At 37.3% G+C, this 23,723-nt stretch overlaps 1 protein-coding gene across 3 annotated transcripts in view; it reads left to right on the forward strand.

The window, feature by feature from the left end:
* Positions 1-23,723, forward strand: part of COL5A2 (collagen type V alpha 2 chain) — a 173,328-nt gene that overhangs the window by 118,909 nt on the left and 30,696 nt on the right. For all 3 annotated transcript variants that reach the window (XM_026668017.2, XM_087949585.1, XM_087949586.1), the window contains exons 18-26: positions 7,761-7,814; positions 12,857-12,955; positions 14,888-14,932; positions 15,020-15,118; positions 16,737-16,790; positions 17,860-17,967; positions 20,737-20,790; positions 21,271-21,369; positions 21,645-21,698. In XM_026668017.2, coding sequence (XP_026523802.2) covers positions 7,761-7,814; positions 12,857-12,955; positions 14,888-14,932; positions 15,020-15,118; positions 16,737-16,790; positions 17,860-17,967; positions 20,737-20,790; positions 21,271-21,369; positions 21,645-21,698 — 666 coding nt within the window. The remainder of the gene's footprint in view (positions 1-7,760; positions 7,815-12,856; positions 12,956-14,887; positions 14,933-15,019; positions 15,119-16,736; positions 16,791-17,859; positions 17,968-20,736; positions 20,791-21,270; positions 21,370-21,644; positions 21,699-23,723) is intronic.

Raw genomic sequence — 23,723 nt, forward strand, 5'->3', positions numbered from 1 at the left:
TCTTTCTTTCTTTCTTTCTTTCTTTCTTTCTTTCTTTCTTTCTTTCTTTCTTTCTTTCCTTCCTTCCTTCCTTCCTTCCTTCCTTCCTTCCTTCCTTCCTTCCTTCCTTCCTTCCTTCCTTCCTTCCTTCCTTCCTTTCTTCCTTCCTTCCTTCCCCAAACATTAAATATGAGAAAATAAGTAAATAATTTAATAAATACTACTTTAACTAATAGTACCACAAATAACAACAACAACGTCAATGAATAATCACATCAAACCTTGGGGTGGGGGATCAATAGTACTGAACATGTTGGAAAACCCTGGCCTTTGCTTACTCCACTACCATCTGTAAACACATGGAAACATATCTCAGATGTCCTTTGAAGCAGTGATCCCCAACCTTTTTTATGCCGCGGCCCGGTACTGGCATCAGCTGGGCGCCGCGGCCCGGTACCGGCATCAGCTGGGCGCCGCCATCTTTTTTTGATGAAAAAATGCTTCTGGTGACCTCACCGGAAGCACTTTTTCATCAAAAAAGATGGCGGCGCCAGCGCTTCTGGTGAGCTTTTCCGGGTAGAAATGGCTTTCTACCCGGAAAAAGCTCACCGGATGAAAAAGCAGCTTTTTCATCAAAAAGATGGCGGCGCGCCAGCAAACCAGCGGCCCGGTAGGACTTGTTCCGCGGACCGGTACCGGTCCGCGGACCGGTGGTTGGGGACCCCTGCTTTAAAGGTTTTTATATAGGTAATGGAGATTAGGTATGACGATAAGACAGTTTGCAAAGAAGTTTAGAATTTTAAATTTATTTATTTTGTTCAGAAATGCAAAAAAGAAAGGAGAACTAAGTAACTGCCTTATTTCTTGCATAAACAAGACAACAAACAAGCTGCTAACTACATTTTATGGCAAAACAATTTCTAAGTGTGTTCAGTACTTGCAGAAATAGTATCTTAGGTAAAACAGTTAATGGGACTCCTCTGCAGGCATCAGGAACAGTCGGCCAGCCAAATTCAGGTCAAAACCTGTAACATGTTCATTCACCTGGATTATTTATTTATTTACTCATTTGTGAAGAAGCTGAAAAAGAAAGAGCCAATTTGATGTAGTGGGTGAAAGTGCTGGCCTAGAAACTAGGAGACCGTGAGTTCTAGTCCAGTGCTAGGCATGAAAGATGGCTGGGTTCCTCAGAGCCAGTCATTATCTTTCTCAGTCCAAACCACCTCAAAGGGTGATTGTTGTGGGGAAAAGAGGAGGAGGAAGGAGTATCATGTACATTCACCATCTTCAGTTACTTATAAAGTAATAAAGGCAGGATAAAAATCAAATAAATAAATGAAAAGATAAAGGATGTAGCCAGTCAGACAAGAGATTTGAGGTTCTCATGCTTAGTTATTGACAAAATGCCAGTACTATCGGCTATCCAATAGATGTACAAGAGTTAAGATTGAGGAAACATCCAGTTTACAATTCCTTAGTTGCTTTCTGGAAATATTTGAACAAACTCAACTCATATAAACTGTTGGTTCTTTCTGATGGAGAAGAAATGCTTAGTGGAATGTACTTACTTTTCTCTTGTATTAATTCAACTAACTTCTTCACTCTAGATAAATCCTCATAGACCAGATGTAACACTGAGGGCCGTTTCCATCTGGCCCACAGCTGTCTAGTTGTCTAAAACAACTAGGCTTTTAAGAAGTTTTTATTGGCAGCAGTGGACAATTTTTAAAGCCATAATTACTGAGTGCAGGGAGACAGTTGGGGAAAAACACATCCCTGGGGAAGAAAGGAAGAAAGGACTATCTCTTCTCATGCATTGAAATTTCTCTTCAAGAGACACCCACCCCCACAAGGCAATTAAGCTTTCAAATGTGAGCCTCTCTCTATACTCAATTCTCTTTCCAAAGTTGTCTCATCATGCCATAGTGAGGACTTCTCAGTCATTGCCAGTGGAGAATTCTAAAAAGCCTGATGAGCAAAGGAACCCTTTCTGCATGTGCATGTGTGTGGCTGAACATGGGTGCATTATAAGTGTTGTCATCACTGCATTCTAAGGACATGGTCCATTTTAGATGTAATATGGAGTTCAGATTGAATTTCAGATAATTGGTAGAAAGCTTGCAAGTGAATGCAATGGAAGCTGCATTTATTTAAATTGTGGAACACTTCCAAGCAACCCCCCAGCAGGCACCAAACTTAGATCTTCCCCCCTTTCTGCCTTTCAAGTTAATATGTAGTGGATTATGTCCAGAATGGATTTGACCAGGTTCATGAATCAGTAATGTTAACTTAACAGCTATTATTTTATAGAATAGAATATTCTTTAGAATAGAGTAGAGTGGAGTAGAGTAGAATATTCTTTATTGGTCAAGTGTGATTGAACAGACAAGGAATTTGTCATTGATGCATAAGCTCTCAGTGTACATACAAATAACAAAGTGATAAAGTCATAAACCACAAATCATAGTTACACTCATTAATCATAAGATACAAACAACAATTGATAAATCATAAGATAACAAGAGATAGTTTGTAACAGAATTTTAAATGGCAAAAAGAAGGAAATATATAGACTTAAAACATCACAAAAATTAAAATATGTGGATATGCACACATATACACATGGCTGATCATCATTAGCATTACATAATTCCAAATTAAATCTCCTTTCATCTGTCTCCAGAGTTGGCTGAAGCAGTCAGCCTGACAACCAGTGGGCAGAAATGTGCCATACATTATCACAAGATCAGGGAAAAAAAACCTAAATATGTTGGATAGATTGAGTCATATTGTCACTGAACAATAATGCCAGTAGAAGACAGTGTACATTAATGCATGAATTACTGTTAAAATGAGACAATGATTGGGAAATAAAAAATAATAATTGTTTGATTTCCTGTGGCTTTTCTCTATTCAATCTTTTTTCTCTTTCCTGATCTTTTCCCAACAGAAAATCCAATGGCCACTGGGTTTGTTAAAATCTTCTTCTTAAAGCTCCTAAGGAATTCCCCCCCTAAAATTGACTTTTTTGTAAATCAGTACAAATCCTGGACTTTCCCTGGAAAGTGAGAACTTGAAGATGAGTGGGCTTCAACTCTCTGAATTCCGCAGGAAGGAATTCTGGGAATTAAAGATAGACATTGTCAAGTTGCCAAGATTGAAAAATATTCCCCTAGATCTACTGTATTTCTCCATTGTGCCTAAGTTGTGTCTAGGTATTTTGGTCATGGTAGCACCCATCGGTGAAAAATGGACTTTATTGTTAATATATAAAAAAGCATAATCAAACACTGCAGCCTATCTTTGCCATGAATGTTAGCTGGATGTATGATTCAGGTGGTTGAAACCAGAGGTGGTATTCAGCAGGTTCTGATCAGTTCTGGAGAACCGGTAGTGGAAATTTTGAGTAGTTCGGAATACCACCTCTGACTGACCCCACTCCTATCTATGCTCTGCCTTCTGAGTCCCAGCTGATTGGCTGGGTCTTCTTTTGTTGCCCTGCACAGGAAAACGGAGCTGGAAAGCAGGTTAGAGGGGTGGGGAAGGAATGGGATTTTACAGTATCCTTCCCCTGGAGTGGGGTGGGAATGGGGATTTTACAGTATCCTTCCCTGCTACACCCTGCTACACCTACCAAGCCACACCATGCCCACCAAGCCATGCTCACAGAACCAGTAGTAATTTTTTTTGAATCCCACCACTGATTGAAACATACAACTAAACATTGGCATTCAATCAGGCCTATCTTTAATCTTGCTTCAAAATGTATTCTTTTCGGTGTTGAAAGTGTGTAAATCTCAGTAGAAAAATGAAGGAGAATAAATTAAACCTCCCTTCTCTGGTAAGATGTTCTTGATCTAGATTAGGAATCTGTCCTGTCTATAGGCCACAGGGTTCAACTAATGCAGAGTATTTTATCTAATGTATAATTTGGCAACCAGTCGACTAAATTTGTTGTTTCTGTTTTTTCATTTGAGATTTCATTATTGTTGTTATTTCCCCAAATCTTTCTGCAACTCCCCTTTGTGTGTAGATTGGGTTCATTTGCCTCCGACTTTCTAAAAGAAGACTCAAATGGCTAATAACTTGAAAGAAGATGAGATTTTGCAGGGATGCTTTGAATAAAATTCAATGCAAGGCCAGAAACCACATAATTTTCCCGTTGTCAATCATTTCTGGAACAGATCATTCTTCTTATTAAGATTGCCAGGAGACACATCCTTTACCCCGGACAATATTTTATACTGGAATATGCATCTTGTTCTTCAATAAGAGCCGAATCAGCCAAGGAAAAGAAAAAGAAATCACAGGGGACTAGTGAACATTCGAAAGGATTTGGAAAACATTATGATTGCAGCACAACACTGTCCAGAGATTGCTTAAGCAATCTATCTATTCAGAATAACTAAACACATAAAAAGCATTATACAATTGGAAATCTTTCCACTATTTGGAAGCCGATTTCCTTAGCTAATTAGAGTCATATAACTTTGTTGTTTGTATCTCATGATTTATGTTGGTTGCCTTTATTTAGTATCCCATTATGATTTATGTTGTTTGTTTATTTAGTATCCTATGTTTATCAATGAGTGTTGTATCTTATGATTTATGATTATTGTATTTTATGATTATGATCACTTGTTGCTTGTATGGACACTGAGAGTTTATGCAATGGAGACATGCCACAATCCAAATCCTTAATCTCTACCCACCCCAACACCAAACAGCACCAGTTCAATTGGAGCAACACAAAAATCATTGGTCACGCTACCACCCGCCATGCTCATGAATTCATATAAGCCTGGCACTCCACAAGCAATTCCATCAACGGACATGTTGACCTACAATCAGGCTACAAACCCTCAGAATCCAGATCAACCGCACAATCAACCAGACACAGTACTGACCCTCAATCAACTCCCCTACCAGCAGTTCACCACCCAATGACACTGACTGGAGGTAATCTCCTTATCACAAGACCCATCACTAAACTCAATGATGACTCACAGCTGACCCATCACAAGACCTATTTTGATACACCCATAACTGAAGCCCTTATAAACAGAATCCCCTAAACTCTGCTGAAGATGTTACCTAGCCTGCTCATAAAACATTTGGAAACCAACCCACAAACTTGGAGAATGAACCTTCACCTTCATTCTACTCCCAAGCTACAGATATTCGCCACTATTGCAATTCTTTTCTATTCTAAAAAAGGATATTTTTCTTTTCTGTGGAAGAAATGAATACTGGCAGAGACTCTGTCCAATATTTATATTCAAGTTAAAACTGGCTAGTATGATGTACATGTTTGATTATTGTCCATGGACTATATTGTCTTGGAAGTGATATATAGTAATAATAATGGAGGGTTGCGTAATGGAGGGTTGCTGGAATGCTGACATTCTGCTAATTTCTCTGATATCTGATTCTTCATTCAGGACAACATGGAATGTGACATTTTGTGTTGTAACTCTGCTCTGATCTTTGGATGGAACTTTTAGCTGCTTTGCAAGCATTGAACAGTACTAAAGATTTGTTCTATCTTTGTGCAACTTGACTTGCACTGACTATGCACCATGAAATTCAAAGTCACCAAGTTTGTTTTGAGGAAGTGAAATATTTAAAGAGAACTGTCAATCCAATTCTGTCTCCCTTTAACTTTTATAGGGAATGTATGAGTATCCTCAGGTCAGAAATGGGTAACATTTTCATTGGATTCTTTTTTCACATTTCTTTATCATGTATATAGAATGAATATATATTCAATGTGGGAAAAAGTGAAATTGACAGATGTCTCAGCTGACTCTGCTCCCAATTTTGAAGATTCCATACTTCAAACACAGGCCACTGAGTTTAATAGTTTCAGTTTACTAAGCAGTAATAGTAGAGCTCCATTAAAGCATGTTATTAGAGTAGAAGACAAACATATTTATGTGTTGCTCTGTTGCTGCCAAAAGTGTTTTGTCTAAAGTGATTCAAAATTAGAAGAAGAACAACAGCATCAAAAGAATACCACTTGGGTTAAATTGGATGTAGTATGCCTGGCCTTTAAACCATTAACTGGCATGAAGAGCAGATTAAGACTTTATCATAGGGAAGAGAGATTTGCTCTGCAAATCCAGATTAGAATACTCTCTTTCCCTGTAACCACATAGAGGAATTACTTGGCACCAACATAGACTTTTGGCCATTTGCAGAAAGCATTCATCATCATTTTTCAGTGTTGCTTAAAAACATGGCATGGCCAAGGGACAAAACTGCTCAAAGTAAAATCCTAATATACCTCTCCTGCACCAGCTCTTGCTTAAAGGGAAAAAAACAAAAACAAAACAGCTTTAGCTTTGAGCCTTGGTGACATAGTGGTTGGAATGCAGTATTGCAGGCTGATTCTGCTGACTGCTGACTGCCAGCAGTTCAGCAGTTTGATCCTGACTGGCTCAAGGTTGACTCAACCTTCCATGGTTGGTAAAATGAGGAACCAGATTGTTGGGAGCAATATGCTGACACTGTAAACCACGTAGAGAGGGCTGTAAAGAACTGTGAAGTGGTATATAAGTCTAAGTGCTGTTGCTATTGCTTTATACTATCAAACTATGTGATGGTATGCTGTAACCTGTTGTGCAATTTCCCCTGCAGGATTTTCTCCCTTATTATTCAGAGTAACTCATTCATCTAATTCTTTCTTAATTCTTTGAAACTTGCATTATAATCTGTGGCTTTTTGGATTTCACTGTCTTGAGATTAGTCCAGTTATATGGCCTTCACTTTTATTAGTAGTAGTATTATTTTACACAGAAGTGACTATTTGTTATACTGAAGTGGAAAGCATTAATGTTCAAAATCTAAATTGTCATTTGTTGTCATCCTGAGAGAAAGGATCGGGGATCTGCCATTTTTCACTTTCTTCTACAACCATTAACAAAATAATATCACATTTTTCTGTTCTTCCCATAACTGAATTGGTGAATTTTGTCATGTTCTTTTACAGAAATTAACAGGAAAAATGCTTACTTTCTATATCACCCAAGCTGCAGGGGTGGGATTCTACTGGTTGGGACTGGTTCTATATAACTGGTTGTTATGATTCTGTGAAGAAGAAGAAGAAGAAGAAGAAGAAGAAGAAGAAGAAGAAGAAGAAGAAGAAGAAGAAGAAGCCACGCCCACCCAGTCACATGGCCATGGCCACCTAGCCACACCTACCTAGCCATGCCTGCAGAACCGGTTGTTAAAAAGTTTGAATCCCACCCTTCCCAAGCTGCAATAGTTCCCAGCATGAAAAGCGGTCAGGCTATATATCTTTCTATGTGGTTGTTCAAAGACCAGGAATTAGTCTGATAAAAGTAGGTAACAATCCTGATCCAATACTGCAGATATGATTTAATGCACAGATCCACGAAATTAAATACTTAGCAGAGAGATCTGCAACTTTCACTTTGTCCCACATTAAAAAAAGTCTATATTCATTCATAAAGAAATGTGAAAAAAGAATTCAATGAAAATGTTACCCATATCTAATCTGAGCCTAGTCATTCCATGTACAGAACATTTCCCAGCATGAAACAATATACCAGTTCCATTCCATTGCATTGTTAAATATTAATAATAAAATTATAGTCAAAATTCCTTTTCCACAGGAAAGGCGTGAATAAAATAAGAATTTTATTTCTATACACGGTGCTTCTTAAAGCTCCCTTCTGCACTGAAAACTGTTTTAATTAATGCTCTTGCAAGAATATTTAGAGTATTTGTCATTGATGCTCAACGTCTCTTCTTTATAGGGTCCTCTCGGTATACCTGGTTCATCAGGTTTTCCTGGCATACCTGGCATGAAGGTAAGTGTGTTTTTTGACTTTATTAATCAGTGATGGAATGTACAGTTAGATGGTAGCCCTTGGTCAGCCTTGGCTCAACAACCATTCTCAAATGGACTTACTTAGTACTTGAATAGAAAATCAACAGGAAATTCAGGCTAGGTAGAGACTTCTAAAAACTTGCAAAAGTTGATGATACATATTTTCAATATTGCTGCTAAGAAAGATATATATGTCCATATAGTATGGATAGCAGGAGCAGAGCTCAACTTGTAGGATATTTTATTTTCATGCAACTGGCAAAGAAGCCAGTTTGGGTAGTGATTACAAAGTAGGAGATTGTGAATTCTAACCCCATTTTAGACGCAAAGCCAGCCACTCTCTCTCAGCCCTGGGAAATAGGCAAGGGGAAACCACTTCTGAAATCTTATCAAGAAAACTGCAGGTACTTGTCCAGGCGGTCCCAAGGAGTCAACACTGCTTCAAAGGGGTGCACACATATCAATAGTGGGAATGGCAGTAGGAAATAAGATTGCTCATAATGAAAGCCTCTTAATTTCAAAATTATTTCTCTGATGTTATGAACTGTTCCACTGATTAATTGTTCTGTCAGGAAATTCCTCCTTAGTTCTAGGTTGGATCTTCCCTTGATTAGTCTCCATCTATTGCTTCTTGTCCTACTTTCAGTTGCTTTGGAGAATAAGTTGACCTTTCATCTTTGTGGCAGCCCCTCAGATATTGGAATACTGCTACCCTTAGTCCTTCTTTTCATCAAACTAGACAGATCCAATTTCTGCAACCATGAACTGTTTAACAGAATAGCAGAGTTGGAAGGGACCTTGGAGGTCTTCTAGCCCAATACCCCGCTCAGGCAGGAAGCCATATACCATTTCAGACAAATGGTTGTCCAATCTTTTCTTTAAAACTTCAAGTGTTGAAGCATTCACAACTTCTTCAGGCAAGTCATTCCACTGATTAATTGTTCTAATTGTCATGAAATTTCTCCTTAGTTCTAGGTTGCTTCTCTCCTTGATTAGTTTCCATCCACTGCTTCTTGACCTGCCTTCAGGTGCTTTGGAGAATAGCTTGACTCTCTCTTCTTTGTGGCAATCCCTTAGATATTGGAACATTGCTATCATGTTACCCCTAGTCCTTTTTTTCATTAAGCTAGACATGAAAGGAAGGACTAGGGGTGACATGATAGCAGTTTATCACATTCTGATTTTGGAAAAGAGGAATAAACTCTATCAGGGATCCCAATTTTAGGAACATGTACTCACTAGAAATGAATGAGTTGATAGAACCTTTAATTAATTTATTTCTCATGATCTAGGTCTAGATGGACTCTTCTGCTTGCTAGGATTTTGAATGGTTTTGGGAAGAGTCAACATTATAGAAAGACCACACATTCTGCTTTATTACTAAAACTATAGATTCAAACAAGGGTTTAGTACTAGTTCCTAAAACTTGGCTTGTACAGGACTGTTTAAGCCTGAATTCAGACAAAATGCTGTTTGCTCAGCATTTATTTTTTGTCCTCAAATGACCAAATGACCTATCACAATTTTAGATTTTTTTCATTAGCAAGAGGAGAAGCCAAGCAGGAGATATTATTGTGCTGAAAACAGTGTTGTTTTGTGAGAATATTGCCCTAAAGTCCCTCTTAAAAGAATTCTGCAAGAAAGTTTGTTAGCCAAGTATTCTGTTGCAGCTCCAGATGTGGATGGATGTAATTTGAAATGGGAGATGGGCGTGAACGGACAAGCAAGTATATCACATGTACATCCAGTTATGAAGTGAAGAGGCCTGTTTCTGAGATAATCACGTAGAGATAATCAGTTAGATGAAATAAACTTAACTTTACTTCCCAATATATCCTTTTAAAATTATTATTTTTTTTACTATTGTGAGTGTGATGTTACTTATTTGAACAGATCTGGTTGCAACATCCCTTAGGAAGCTGAAACAGCTGGAAATGCAATCTATTTAAATGGACGTTGGCAGTGCTCTTTGGATTCGGTGCACGGAATAATAAACAGCAGAAAAGCTGAGAACAGCCAGAATTTATTACTTATTTATATGGTGTCATTGACTGTCTTCTTCTCATGCAGTCATAATGCCTCTCCTCCCAGCTGCAATGCCTAAACAAAATTGAGAAGAGAGGTTATTTAGTGTAAAGAATTGGAATAGAAAAAATGTTCTATGTCTTTGACACTGGAAGACCTTCCATGGGTTGGCACTGCAGTTCCCAAAATCTCCAACCAGGGGTGCTGCTAGCTGGGAATTATTGGCTTCACACATCTGAAAGTGCAGGTTGGGAAAAACTGCCCTAAATAATTTGTCTTATTTAACAGGCTTCTTTAGTTGCCCTTGAATACCAGTAGCTGAGTATTCTTTATTCCTCTAGATGGGATGATTGCGTGTGAGAAAGTGAAGTTAGGGTAGCTGCCTGTGTTTTCCGAAGTAATTTTCCCCCTGTGGTTGGGGAAGGTGTGTACTGTAGTAAAGTACAGGTAGTCCTCAACTTACAACAGTTCATTTAGTGACCATTCAAAGTTACAACAGCATTGAAAAAAGTGACTTACGACTGTTTTTCACACTTATGACCATTGCAGCATCCCCATGGTCACCTGATCAAAATTCAGATGTTTGGCAACTGGTTCACATTTATCACCTTTTGCAACCTTCTAATAAGCAAAGTCAATGGGGAAACCAGTTTCACTTAATAACCACGTTACTAACTGAACAACTGCAGTGATTCCTTTAACAAGTGCAGCAAGAAAAGTCATAAAATAGGATGTAGCTCACTTAATAAATATCTCACTTAACAACAGATATTTTGGGCTCAGTTGTGGAGCCTCACATTGAGCATAACAAACATTTGTGATAGAAAAGGCAACCTGGCCATTATTTAGACTACTGTTTCTCAAACTCAGAAATTTTAAGAGATGTGCGCTTCAACTCTCAGAATTTGGGAGTGCTGACGTGGATTCTGGAAATTGAAGTCCGCATATCTTAAATTTGACAAGGTTGAGAAGCCCTAATTTAGGCCAAGGCAGCAGCATACAACTGAGGTCCCTCCATTAGACCCTGCAAACCTTATTGATTTTGAAAACCTAAGCAAAGTCAGCTCTTGATAGAAACAGATAGAGAGAATGTAAGAAAATTTCAGGGCTATAGACCGAACTAGGAAGTTTTTTAAAAAAAGGAAGGAAGGAAATGTAAACCATTTTTGTATTCTTACCAAGGAAACAATGAGTTCATGGAGTCACCAAAAGTTGAGCTTGAGCTGGAGGGGAGACTAGCATTTATGCTGTAATGTATGTTCCCTGACAATGTACAATGAGAAATGAGAGTATAGACATAACTTCTCTCAGATTGTGTATTGCACTATTCATGACTATTAAACAAGACTTAGGAGGTGTCTTAAAACAGGCTGGTAGATGAGCTGAGGAGTAACTTTTGTTTCATTCTTCTTTGCTGTCTCTGAGAATTTTTAAGGGCTAAATTTCTGAGATGCAATCTGGCAATTGTAATAGGATTTGGTCACTTATATCACGTAGTTAAAGTTCTTGGATTTGCTTTCAATTCTCTTTATGTCCCTTCTCCTAGACATTCCTTATCTCTGATATTTGAAGGAAAGAAGTACAAATGTATTTTTGTGGCATACTGTAATAATGGTTGTTGGATTGAAGTTTTCTGTGCCTTGAAATGATGAAATCCTCTGTAACATTGCAAGCATTAGTTAACCATGGTCTTGGAAAGAAAGGATAAAATGAATTAGTCCAACAGATGCTTTATGTATTTACAGTTGGCAATTTTCACTGAACGAGAACTTAATTGCCAATGCTGTAATTCAGTGGATCAAATAATTTCTCTAAACATGTATAATAAAGTAAGGCCAAAATTTAACAAATGTCTAAAGGAAATGCACGACTTTCCTGTTTTTGTTTTTTTTTAATTGGAGGCAAGTCCCTTTGTTTTACAGATTACTAAAATGATACTACATTATATTAACAATCACCACAAACATCCATAATATCCTATCTCCATTATTCCAATTCATTTATTAATTGCATGTGATTAACATGATTTTTATATGAATACAGTAGATAGAGCATATGAGCTTTACATGGTTCCCAGTCTCATTTTTGTAGCTCTAGGAATCTTCCAATATCATTGTGCCAAAATTTTATGGTAAAACACTGAATAACAAGAGCAGTTTTATATGTTTTTAGTCAAACAATGTCTAATTAGAATGTCTCCTGGGTGGTTCACATGCCTATTTTAATTAGACAAATTACTATGCAAAGGTCATTCTTTAAAAAAAGTTATCAGTTGTATCTCAGCTTCCTTCCTTCCTCCCTCCCTCCCTGCCTTGTGATTATGGTGTCACATACCCACAGCTCCCTGTAGTCTTTAGAAGCCAAAAAAGAAAAAAAAAGAATGTAAAGTGATGATGATGAGGAGGAGGATGAGATGAGGAAGAGGAGGTTGCAGCAGTAGCAACCATATCTAGCCATAAAATAGTTGTTTGTTACACTAATTTCACCATTAAGCATTATTTATCTCATTGTATAAGTCCACGTATAAGTCCTTGAGTCCACTTTTTCCAAAGTCACATGATTTTATAAAACAATAGCACAAAACAGTTCAACAGAAAATGAAAAATAATCTCAGTGGTTTTTTTTTCCAAATCCCACCTAAGATGGTGACTTTGGAGTTGTGAGCCTGAATGGATTTTGATCAGATCATGTAATGGGGCTGAAAACACTTTATTTCTGTGCTAAAGGACAAAATGAGAGCCCACAATTCCTTATATAAAACCCAGATAGATTTAATACTGCATTAGCACAAGGGTAAAATTATATACCACACTTAGACTAGCTTAGGCAATTCAGATAACTATGAGGAACAGCTAGAAGGTGGAATTCTATTGCATTATATCAATTTTAAATCTAAATAAGCACTTCTTTAAAAAAAAGCACCTTCAGTTAATGAGAGGCTTAATGGTTAGTATTAATATTGCATTTTCTATTTTCTTTTTTAATGTGAAACTTCAGGGTGAAGCTGGTCCCACAGGTGCACGTGGTCCAGAAGGTCCTCAAGGACCAAGAGGAGAAACGGGCGCCCCAGGTCCCCCAGGATTATTTGGTCTTCCTGTAAGTTTTTCAAACTGTCATAAATTATGTTTGGAGCTATTCATCCCTGGCTGGCTGCTAGGCATCATTCATAAATGTACAGAGATAGAAGTATAGTACGCACATGGAAAAATGTGTGTATTGTCTCCACAAAAAAGAATATGGAGAATGATTCATACAAAGCCTGAAATGGATTGCAAAAAAAGTTAAAGATGGTTGTAATCACATAAACAGAAGCACAGGTAATAAAAGAAATCACTTAGCATGTCCTAGTTTTTGATATAACAGGGGATATCATCTTCTGTGTCTAGTCACATTGTCACAGGATAGTAGAAAAGGCTTAAAAGTAAAAACTACTTTTGCAATATGTAGTTTAAAGCAGTGTTACAATAATTTATTTGCTTAGGATAGTCAGATATTTATTTATTTATTTGTTTGTTTGTTTGTTTGTTTGTTTGTTTGTTTGTTTGATTTATATTGCCGCGTATTCGCCCATGGCGACTCAAGGTGGCTTACACAATGTAAAATCATATTTAAAACAAAAAATAAAAATAAAAACAATAAGAACTAACAAAAAGAATCAAATAAATTAGTAAAGTACAAAAGAACAAAATTTGGGAAAACAAAAAACAAAACAAAACAAAACCAAAAACCAACTCCCAGTCCCCCCACCCTGACAAGAGTGGGTCACACTAGCCACCTGATGGGTTCCATCCCTCTCTGGGTTCCCCAGGCCCGCTGGCAAAACCAGGTCTTCAGTGCCTTTCGGAATAGTATTAACGAGGGTGGGGGGAATTCTAATTTCTGGGGGAATGATGTTCCAGAGAGATGGAGCCACCACAGAGAAGGCCCTTTTTCTAGGTCCCATCAGGTGTATCTCCCTCAGGACCCGTAGCATTCCCTGCCTCCTCGCTCTATTGCAGATATACGTGCATTAGCTGGAAATTTATACATCAGCCAATATGCATTTTCTTTGTATCTTTCCATACTATATACTTTCCATATGGATGCATTTTATAGGGTTTATTTTCTTCTTGGGACTAAATCACAAATTCTGGAGAAGTTAGGGAATCTGAAGGATACGTTTTCTGATCCAAATTGCTGTGCACACAAGTATGAAATAGGTCAGTTTGTTTAAAAATGTAGACCAGATGGAAATTTATGATGTTCTTTCACCTTGTAAGAATTGCTTAAAAGTTATAGTTTTTCAAAGAACTGTAAGAGTTCCCCAGAATAGGCAAGTTCCAAAAACCTGAAACTTTGCATTTAAGTTGTGAGACATCTTAAGACATTAAGACATCTAGATATTTAAAACACTTATTTTACAAGTAATCCTTGCTTACTGACAGGTTGCTTAGCAATCGTTTGAAGTTACAATGGATCTCAAAGAACGTATTTGTGGCCTTCATTAATTCTGATCCCCACCTTGCATTTTGGACATTCAGTAACCTGCCTACATTTAGAGATGTTTGCGGCATCCTATGGTCAGATGTTCATAGTTTACTTCTTTTTTTTTTGCTAGATACCGTCAATTGCTTCCATTTCCCAACAAAGAACACCTATTGTGTTTTCTTTACAGTCATAAAATGTCATAAAATAATATTGGTCACATGATGGCCCAGTTAATTAAGCCTGAATAACTGAAGCTAGTTCAGAATCTTAAGATTCTTGATATTTTTAGTTCATGATTTTAGAGTAGTTGCCTATGGAAATCAAAGGACAGATGTTGACAAAATTCTAGACTGTGACCAACTGGAATTGATATTAAACAGCTGCCTCCAATCTATATTGTTCAGAAATTAAATCACTTGATATTTAAGAAATTGACATTTGCATGTAATATTTCAGTCAAATTGGTACATAGAAATGGCCATGTTTGATGAAATTACAATAATATGATGAAATTAATATGAATTAATTAATTAACTACATATCTGTTTTGTGCTATTTTAGGGTGCTTTAGGTACGGATGGTTCCCCAGGAACAAAAGGGCCTTCAGTAAGTAACTGACTTAAGCAAATACTCTTTTTGAGACTTTATATTCCATTCCATGGACACTGTTGACCACATCAATGTATCTCACAGGGATCTCCAGGAATTTCAGGGCCACATGGCTTACCAGGTCCACCTGGTTCTCCAGGACCACAAGGCAGCACAGGTCCTTCTGGCATTCGAGGACAAATGGTAATGATTTGAAAAATCAGAAATGGTAAAAATTTGCATTTAATGCATATTTATTTATTTGGGGTTTTATACCCCATCATAATCCTGACAGTCAACAAGATTGAAGCACCCATGGTAATAATGCAATTAAAACTGTGGTAATTGTACAAAAACAAGGTAACAATACCAAGACTACTGGATCAATGTGTCTCAAAGGTTAATTTTCCAAAAGGCAACTGAACTTCCTTGGGTTTTTTAAAAAAAATGTTTCACTTTTCATCCCAGAAGCTTCTTCATGGGGAACTGAAGAAGCTTCTTGGATATGAAGCAAAACATTTTCAAAAAACCAATAAAGTCCAGGTGCCCTTTGGAAAACAACCATTGGGACAACTGTGACCTGGATGACTGAGAATCTCCATAGACTACTAGAACAATAAAGAAATAAAGTGTGTAGTACTGGTATTATATAGCTATAAAACTGTGATGGTGAACCTATGTGGCATGCAGAGTCCTCTCTGTGGGCACTCGCGCTGGCCATCTGGTCTTTGTGGGCACTGGAGCGCCAGAAAATGGCCTGAAAAACGGTCTGAAAACAGCCCAGAAAATGGCCAAAAACATTTCAGGCCATTTTCAGGCCATTCTTTGCGTTGTTTTGGGGCCATTTTCAGGCTGTTTTCCACCAAAGCAGCTCAAAAAATGGCCTGAAAATGGTCCCCAAAACAGCCTGAAAACAGCCCAAAAATGGACTAAAAGCAGGCATGCATGTACTGGGCAGCTAGTCTTCGGGTTTCCAGCGCTCTTGCACATTCTGTTTTGGGCACTGCTATAGAAGCTTTCATTTGTTAAGTAACAGAGGTGTCAAACTTGTGGCCTGTGGACTGGATGCTTCATGTGCTGGCCATGTCTGCCCCCGGTTTAGCAAAGGAGAAAAAATTATAATGCATCATGTGACAACAATGTGTTGTTGCGAGTTTGACACCACTGATCTAAGAGCAGCTGCTCACAAAGGGAAAAACTCTTTTTCTGGCACAAATGTCAGTTCTCTGTTGACTTGCTAGCTTGTTTATTATTTATGTTTTGATTTATGTTCCATCTTCCTGCAAATGGGGCCCTCAAGAGAATTAGCAATCTAAACTGAATTCTTGTTAACAGTAACAGAGTTAACTTTAAGAATAACAGACTAAGAATAGGTCTATTTATTAGAACAATCACATGACTTGGGGGAATATTTTCTATAAATTGCAAGCCACCAGGTACTCATGAGACTGAGGTTGGAAATTTGAAGCAAATTTAAGGGAGCTTCTTCTATAGATAGTAGTGACGGAGCAATTTGATACTGAGATGAGCAAAGTGTTTTGAAGTGTTTTGTGTGTTGAATATGAAACCAACATTTTAAACTTTTAGGAATTGCAGACAATAATCCATATCTTCTTTATTTACATGGAACAAGACTGACATATCTGCATATGATTATAATATTATTGAACAGATGATGTGGATTATACTATGGTCTGTACTGCTGAAGAAACCATGAATTTGGCCTATATTAATACACAGACATGGAATCATTAAAATTGTTGTACTTTCTGTCACTTTGAATAATTCAGATCATTATTCTAATGGTGATACTTGCTTTCAGGGAGATCCTGGTGTTCCAGGTTTCAAAGGAGAAGCTGGCCCCAAAGGAGAGCCAGTAAGTTTTCAAAATATAATCTCTAGAAACCATCTTTAAAATGTTCCTTTATAAAATAATGTGCATGTTTTTCTGTGAGTTCTGTCCTTAATGTATCACAAACTGTATGGTTGTTTTTTTCATTATCAATTATTCATTAATACTTATTAGAGGTTTACTTTTCTCCAGAACCTTAGGGTGACAAAAAAGCAGTCCATTCTCCCATTTTTTTCTGCGTCTTATTCTCATTTTTTTCTGCGTCTTATAGTTTGAGCAGTGGGATAGTGGGAGATGGAGGGATAATTCAAAATTCTCTAGTAATTTTCTATGCCTGAAGCTGGATTTTAATCTGAATCTCCCTGATCTTAGTTGCAAACTTTAAATATTAATTGTGCTGTCTCATTGACGTCTTCATATTGCAAAGGAATACCATTTTTCATTTTAAGTAAATAAATATGAAACTTGGCTTAAAGTTTCCTTTTCTTTTAAATATTTATTTGATTTAAAGGGGTGATTTGAATTTTTATTTTTTTTAAATAATTCTCCCTTTCTTGGGAAAATAATTGATAATGTAACAAAGGAGTGATCCTAATTTCCCACTTTCAGTGCAATCAAAAAGTCTTTGTAACAATTTTTAAAGGACATGTCCACATGACATCATTGCTCTCTCATCTGTCAAGGTGACCTAAGGTTGTTTACATCTATTTGTTTATATCCATGCCTCAAATCTATTTCATAAATATCAACAATATTAGAAAATCCATATTCACCTAATAAACTCTTCCTTGACTATTTCAAATCACTATTCACAATTCCATCATTCAATTATTATTCCAAAACTAATTGCAGAATTAATTTCTCTTAGTGCAATTGGCCAGTGTTCTAGAATAAATAACTTATATTTTGGAATATACACAAGCAAAAAAGCATTTAAAAGAATGTTTGCAGAAATGATATATTTTTCAAAACCTTTTTCCAAAAATATAATTGGATTTGAAATGGGGCATCTGTATTTGTCTTGTGTCAATGGCAGCATGGTTGAATGGTGGTTTTGTACATTTTCTTTATAAGTGCAAATGTTTTTCACTAGGGTCCCCATGGCCCCCAAGGACCAATTGGACCTCTTGGTGAAGAAGGGAAAAGAGGTCCTCGTGGTGATCCAGGATCAGTTGGTGTCCCTGGATCTGTTGGAGAAAGGGTAAGAATAATAAGGAAAAAAATCTCAGTAGTTTAATGGTGAGTTATCTTGGGAATAGCTCTGTTTAGTTTTGCGTTGAAAGTAGAATATCCAAAAGATTTCCAACTATGGTAGCAAAATTATGGTTTGGATCTTGACTTTGACCCTTCAAAGGAAAGTGTGCTAGATTTCTAACTCAGTTTGTTGCTTTGTAGGAAAATCTTATCAGATTTTTTGAAAGGCATATATGGCTTCAAGAGTAAAAAGAAATAGCATACTTCCCCTTTCCATCTTTTTCAGTAATAGTTCCTCACAGGGAAAAAGAAAGTTTTTGAATAATTTGGATCCAATTAGCAACTTTCTCCAATAAGAGTCCAAAATCTGTTACTAAGAGTCGCTAATATCTGAACTAATAGGATGTGAACTAATAGGATCTGAGCAACGGTGGCATAATGGTTAGATTGCAGTACTACAGGCTACGTCTGCTGACTGCCATCTGACTGCAATTTGGCAGTTTGAATCTCACCAGTTTCAAGGTTGACTCAGCCTTCCATCCTTCTGAGGTGGGTAAAATGAGGACCCAGATTGTTGGGGGCAATATGCTGACTCTGTAGTACTGCTTAGAGAGGGCTGTAAAGCACTGTGAAGTGGTATGTAAGTCCAAGTGCTATTGCTAAGTCCTATCTGAACTTCCTAGAGTGATTCAACTGAGTTTTTTATAATGAAAAAAAATGTATATAAAGTTCACAACAGCAAAACAATTTTAAAAAATGGACATATAGGACATTTGGTCCAGTGTAGTCATGTCATATAATTATTGTAAAAAAAATCTAAAATGTACCCATATCCGTAAATATCACCTGGCAAAATATCATTTTGTTTGAGAATTTCAGAGAGAAATTCCTTCTTAGCTTTTAATTGGAGGAAGAATGACTTTTTAGCAATGTGGTTGTTTTCCATTATTTAAATAAGTGACGTGGTTGATTTCTAAAAACCTCCATGGCAAGCATTCACTTTTATAATTTGTTTGGTTTGTTTGCATTTTTATTTATAGTATAGGTTTTTTTATTGACTAGAATAAAAAATGTGAAAAATTGTATCATATGGTCATCATTATTATAACTATCAGATTTCTGCATATCTTATGATGATGATGATAATGATGATAAGAATAAAAATAAGAATAATATTCCTAGCGTTATTCCCACAAGAGCAGGATCCATTTTTCAGATTGACAAAATGCCATCTTGCATTATCAAATCAGCATCTGGGACATGTCTGCATTTTGACGGAGATGGCTATATTGTATATTACAACCACTGATTACCACAAAAAATTGACCCACTGGCTTGTTGCCTGGGTCTGGTGTCAGTTTGGTCTGTGTTCAGCTCAGCAATGCCTTGGCAGCTGGGCAGTGTCCAGCAGCATCACTAGGAGGAATATACCTTACCACCATGCTATATATTTAAATATGTTTGTTTATACATATTATTATAGCCATTTATGGATAATGATCCTGGATAAACTTAGATTTCACTAAGGAGTGGGCTCATCAGCACTTCCTAGATTCAGAGGGGTCTATTGGATATTGGTAATCCTTTGGCATTTTTTATTCTTTGAATGTTTTTCCCCCCAAAACAATGTATTTTAGCAATAGCAAGAGTACTTAAAGTTGATGACCCAAGCTCTGTAAAGGACCTTGGAATACTCACCTCTAATGATCTAAGTGCTAGAGCCCACTGCAACTACATAGCCAAAAAGGCATTAAGAGTTGTTAGCCTAATCCTACGTAGCTTTTTCTCTGGTAATATCACACTACTAACCAGAGCATTCAAAACATTTGCTAGACCAATACTCGAATACAGTTCATCAGTCTGGAACCCACATTACGTATCTGATATTAGCACAATTGAGAAAATCCAGAAATATTTCACAAGAAGAGTTCTCCACTCCTCTACTCGTTGTAGAATACCTTATGCCACCAGACTTGAAATTCTAGAACTAGAAAACCTTGAATTACGCTGTCTTCGGTCTGATTTAAGCATGGTATATAAAATCATACATTGCAATGTCCTACCTGTCAATGAATACTTCAGCTTCAACCATAACAACACAAGAGCACACAATAGATACAAACTCAAAGTTAACCGCACCAAACTTGATTGCAGGAAATACGACTTCAGCAATAGAGTGGTCAATGTCTGGAATACTCTACCCGACTCTGTAGTTTCTTCCCCAAACCCCAAAAACTTTAACCTTAGACTGTCTACTATTGACCTCACCCCTTTCCTAAGAGGTCTGTAGGGGGTGTGCATAAGCGCACCAATGTGCCTACCGTCCCTGTTCTATTGTTTCTCTTATTCTTCTTTTATTTTTCTTATATGTACCCATTTCATGTATTCACAACTATGTATACACTTATACTTATTATCTTGTAAACAATTGGCAAATCAAATAAATAAATAAATAAAAATAAAATATACTACATTACAGTGCTTTACAGCCCTCTCTAAGCAGTTTAAAGAGTCAGCATATTGCCCCCCAACAATCTGGGTCCGACCTCAGAAGGCTGGAAGACTGAGTCAGACTTGAGCCTGGTGAGATTTGAACTGCTAAATTGCAGTCAGCCGGAAGTCAGCAGAAGTAGCCTGCAGTACTGCACTCTAACCACTGTGCCACCACAGCTTTTTTAAAAACACTATTTTAAACGTAAAAGGAAGCTTAAATGTCACAAGCATGGATCATGCATGTCATTCCATTAAAAAAAACCACATGTCTTTTTTTACATAGGGTCCTCCTGGTAACCGTGGCTTTCCGGGATCTGATGGTTTGCCAGGACCAAAGGTGAGTTAATAGGAATGTAAGGATTATTAAGATCTTTTTTAATAGTACGTATATTCTAGAAATGTAATAGGAAACAAAATAGTGCATCTTGCAAGGAATTTAATGTCATACCCTATTTTCTCTTTTCAGAAAGTTTCCATTAACACACACACACACACACACACACACACACTCCCAGGGGTACCTCATCTGGTAGAAAGATGTTGCCATTGATGATTTAAGAGAGGCAATTTTGAATTTAGAAATTAGCCAAGAAACCCCATCTGTTTATTTGCTTTTAATTGAACTTGCTTCCTTGATGCATGTTTCTTAACGAAATAGCCTGAAATAACTTGTTCTATAAGAGCTGTTATTGGGTAGCTCAGAAATTATTTGAAAATAAAACCCAAATACCCATGAAATCACCCCCATCCCAACACATACACTTCTAATTATACCTGCAATGCCACAGAGTGATCTTGCTTTTGATTTCCTTTTCAGGGAGCTCAAGGGGAACGTGGTCCTGCGGGGGCTTCAGGCCCTAAAGGAAGCCAAGGGGATCCTGGTCGCATGGGTGAACCCGGTCTCCCAGGTGCCAGGGTAAAGAAAGAATAATAATCCTACTCTACATCCAGAATGAACATGTCTAAGAAATGAAGATGACTATTCAGATCCACAAGTCTCCGTTAATTTATGGGAGTGCACTGTATCAATATTAATATCATTTAGGTCAAAAGGAATGCAGGACTGTAGATGTCAGATACTATAAAATAGTATGAATTTGGATAGCTTGTTCTTATGAATATGTGTAACTTTTGGATGAAAATGATAACCGAGTGCCAGAAATAGCATTGTTTTGTATGCTATTTTTACAGGGTCTGACAGGGAATCCAGGAGTCTCAGGTCCAGAAGGAAAACTTGGTCCTTTGGTAAGTAAATTGAGACATTTGTGAGAGAATTTAGTTGATTTGTGTCTAGATCTATTTGATTAAAAAGGCAAAGTAATTGAGTGGGATCTTGGTTCTTGATATCCTTATTCTTGCTTTCCTTCTGTATCCCTCTCAATGATACTTTAGAAAGAAATTCTCATGAGGATAGGAAGAAACGGGGAAATTTTTATCTGAGAACCCAACCTGGGGAAGGAGGACATAGGAGTGTTTTTTTTAAAGGTATCAAGCTAGAAATTAGGAACCCCCAAATTCTAGTCTTGCCTTGGGCATGGAAGCCAATCAGGTGACTTTTGCAGGGTAAACCACTTGCAGAAAACTGCAGGGAATCATTAGGATTCAAGATTCACTGGAAAGTAAAAACTAAACTAAACAACACCCCAACCTTTAGTTGAAGAATTGTTTATATGAAACATTTTAAAAGTTAAATCTTCTTTAATAGTTTCTTCAGATATAAATTTGCTAAACTGAGGTTAACTGTAGCTTAATGTACACTAATTAACATTTAGTTTTAGTTACATTAACATTAGAATAGAATAGAATTCTTTATTGGCCAAGTGTGATTGGACACACAAGGAATTTGTCTTGGTGCAAATGCTCTCAAGTGTACATTAAATGTTAATGTAACTAATTAACATTTAGCTTTCAATGCCAAAGATTGAACTGTAATATCATTAGCTACGGGAGCAAGTAAAACCTAGAGAGAGCCAAATTCAGAGATTTTGTATCTTCAAATACCAGAGGCAAACCACGAGGGTATTGTCAGAATAACAAAGAGTGAGCAGCTCTGAATTTAAACTCCCCAATTCCTTTTGTCTTTTCACTTTTTATTGTTTTTTTTTAATGCATACATTCAGACAAATGACAAGTGGAAACTATTAATCCAGGGCCGTGAACATCAGATTTCCAAAAGTTATTTCCTTCAGTCCCCTTCCCCGTTTCAGATGCATGCACACCTGACTTGAAAAGGTTCTCTGGATTTCTGATTCTGTTACACCAGTAGCGTGATTCATCGTATTTCATGATGCCAACAGTTTGAGTGGTTTACTAATGTTGATGTCATCTGTGTAACTGAAACTTTAAATTATAAACAGGTAGTCCTTGACTTACAACAATTCATTTAATGACTGTTTGAAGTTACAACGGTGCTGAAAAAAGGGACTTATGACCATTTTTCACACTTACAACTTTACAGCAACACTGTAGTCAAGCGATCAAAATTCAGATACTAGGCAACTGGTTCATATTTATAGTAGTTACAGCATCCTTGGGTCATGTGATCCCCTTTTGCGACTTTCTGACAAGCAAAGTCAATGAGGAAACCAGATTCACTTAATAACCATATTACTAAATTAACAACTGCAGTGATTCGCTTAACAATTCTGACAAGAAAAGTCTTAACGTGAGGCAAAACTCACTTAACAAAAGTTTCACTTAACCATATAAATTTTGGGCTCAATTGTGGTCGTAAGTCGAGGATTACCTATATATTAAGTGTGAGTTGATTACGGTCCAGAAATACTATAAATAATTAATCAGTATTAGAACAATGATATCGATATAGGAATAGGAACAGTAATTTACTGTGAATACTTTTTATCCTTTTTGTAGTTCTGGGAAGGTTTTAAGATTATAGAGTATTATTAGAATAAAAACACATGCTATCAGCAGGGGTGGGATTCTACTGGTTTGGACTGGTTCTATAGAACTAGTTGTTATGATTCTGTGAAGTTCGGAGAACCAGCAAATCGTGCCCCCCTCCCCACCCCCCCTTCCCAGTCAATCCTTATCACGCATGCGCAACATTGCGCCCATGCCCAACATTACTGACTGCATTCTTCCCTGCCCAGTCACTCCTTAAGGTATTTTTCCCCCCTCCCGACAATCAGCTGTTCCTATGATCAGCTGTGCTGGGATTCCCCTCACTTACTGCTTCGCCCAGGAGGCTCCCCTGAGGCCCAGGAAGGCAAAAAATAGAGGTGGGTGCAGCTTCCTCTGCCCCATCCA

The sequence above is a fragment of the Notechis scutatus genome, chromosome 1 (assembly GCF_049901735.1).
Source record: "Notechis scutatus isolate UNSWTSFEM ecotype Mainland chromosome 1, rNotScu1.2, whole genome shotgun sequence".
Taxonomy (NCBI): Eukaryota; Metazoa; Chordata; class Lepidosauria; order Squamata; family Elapidae; genus Notechis; species Notechis scutatus.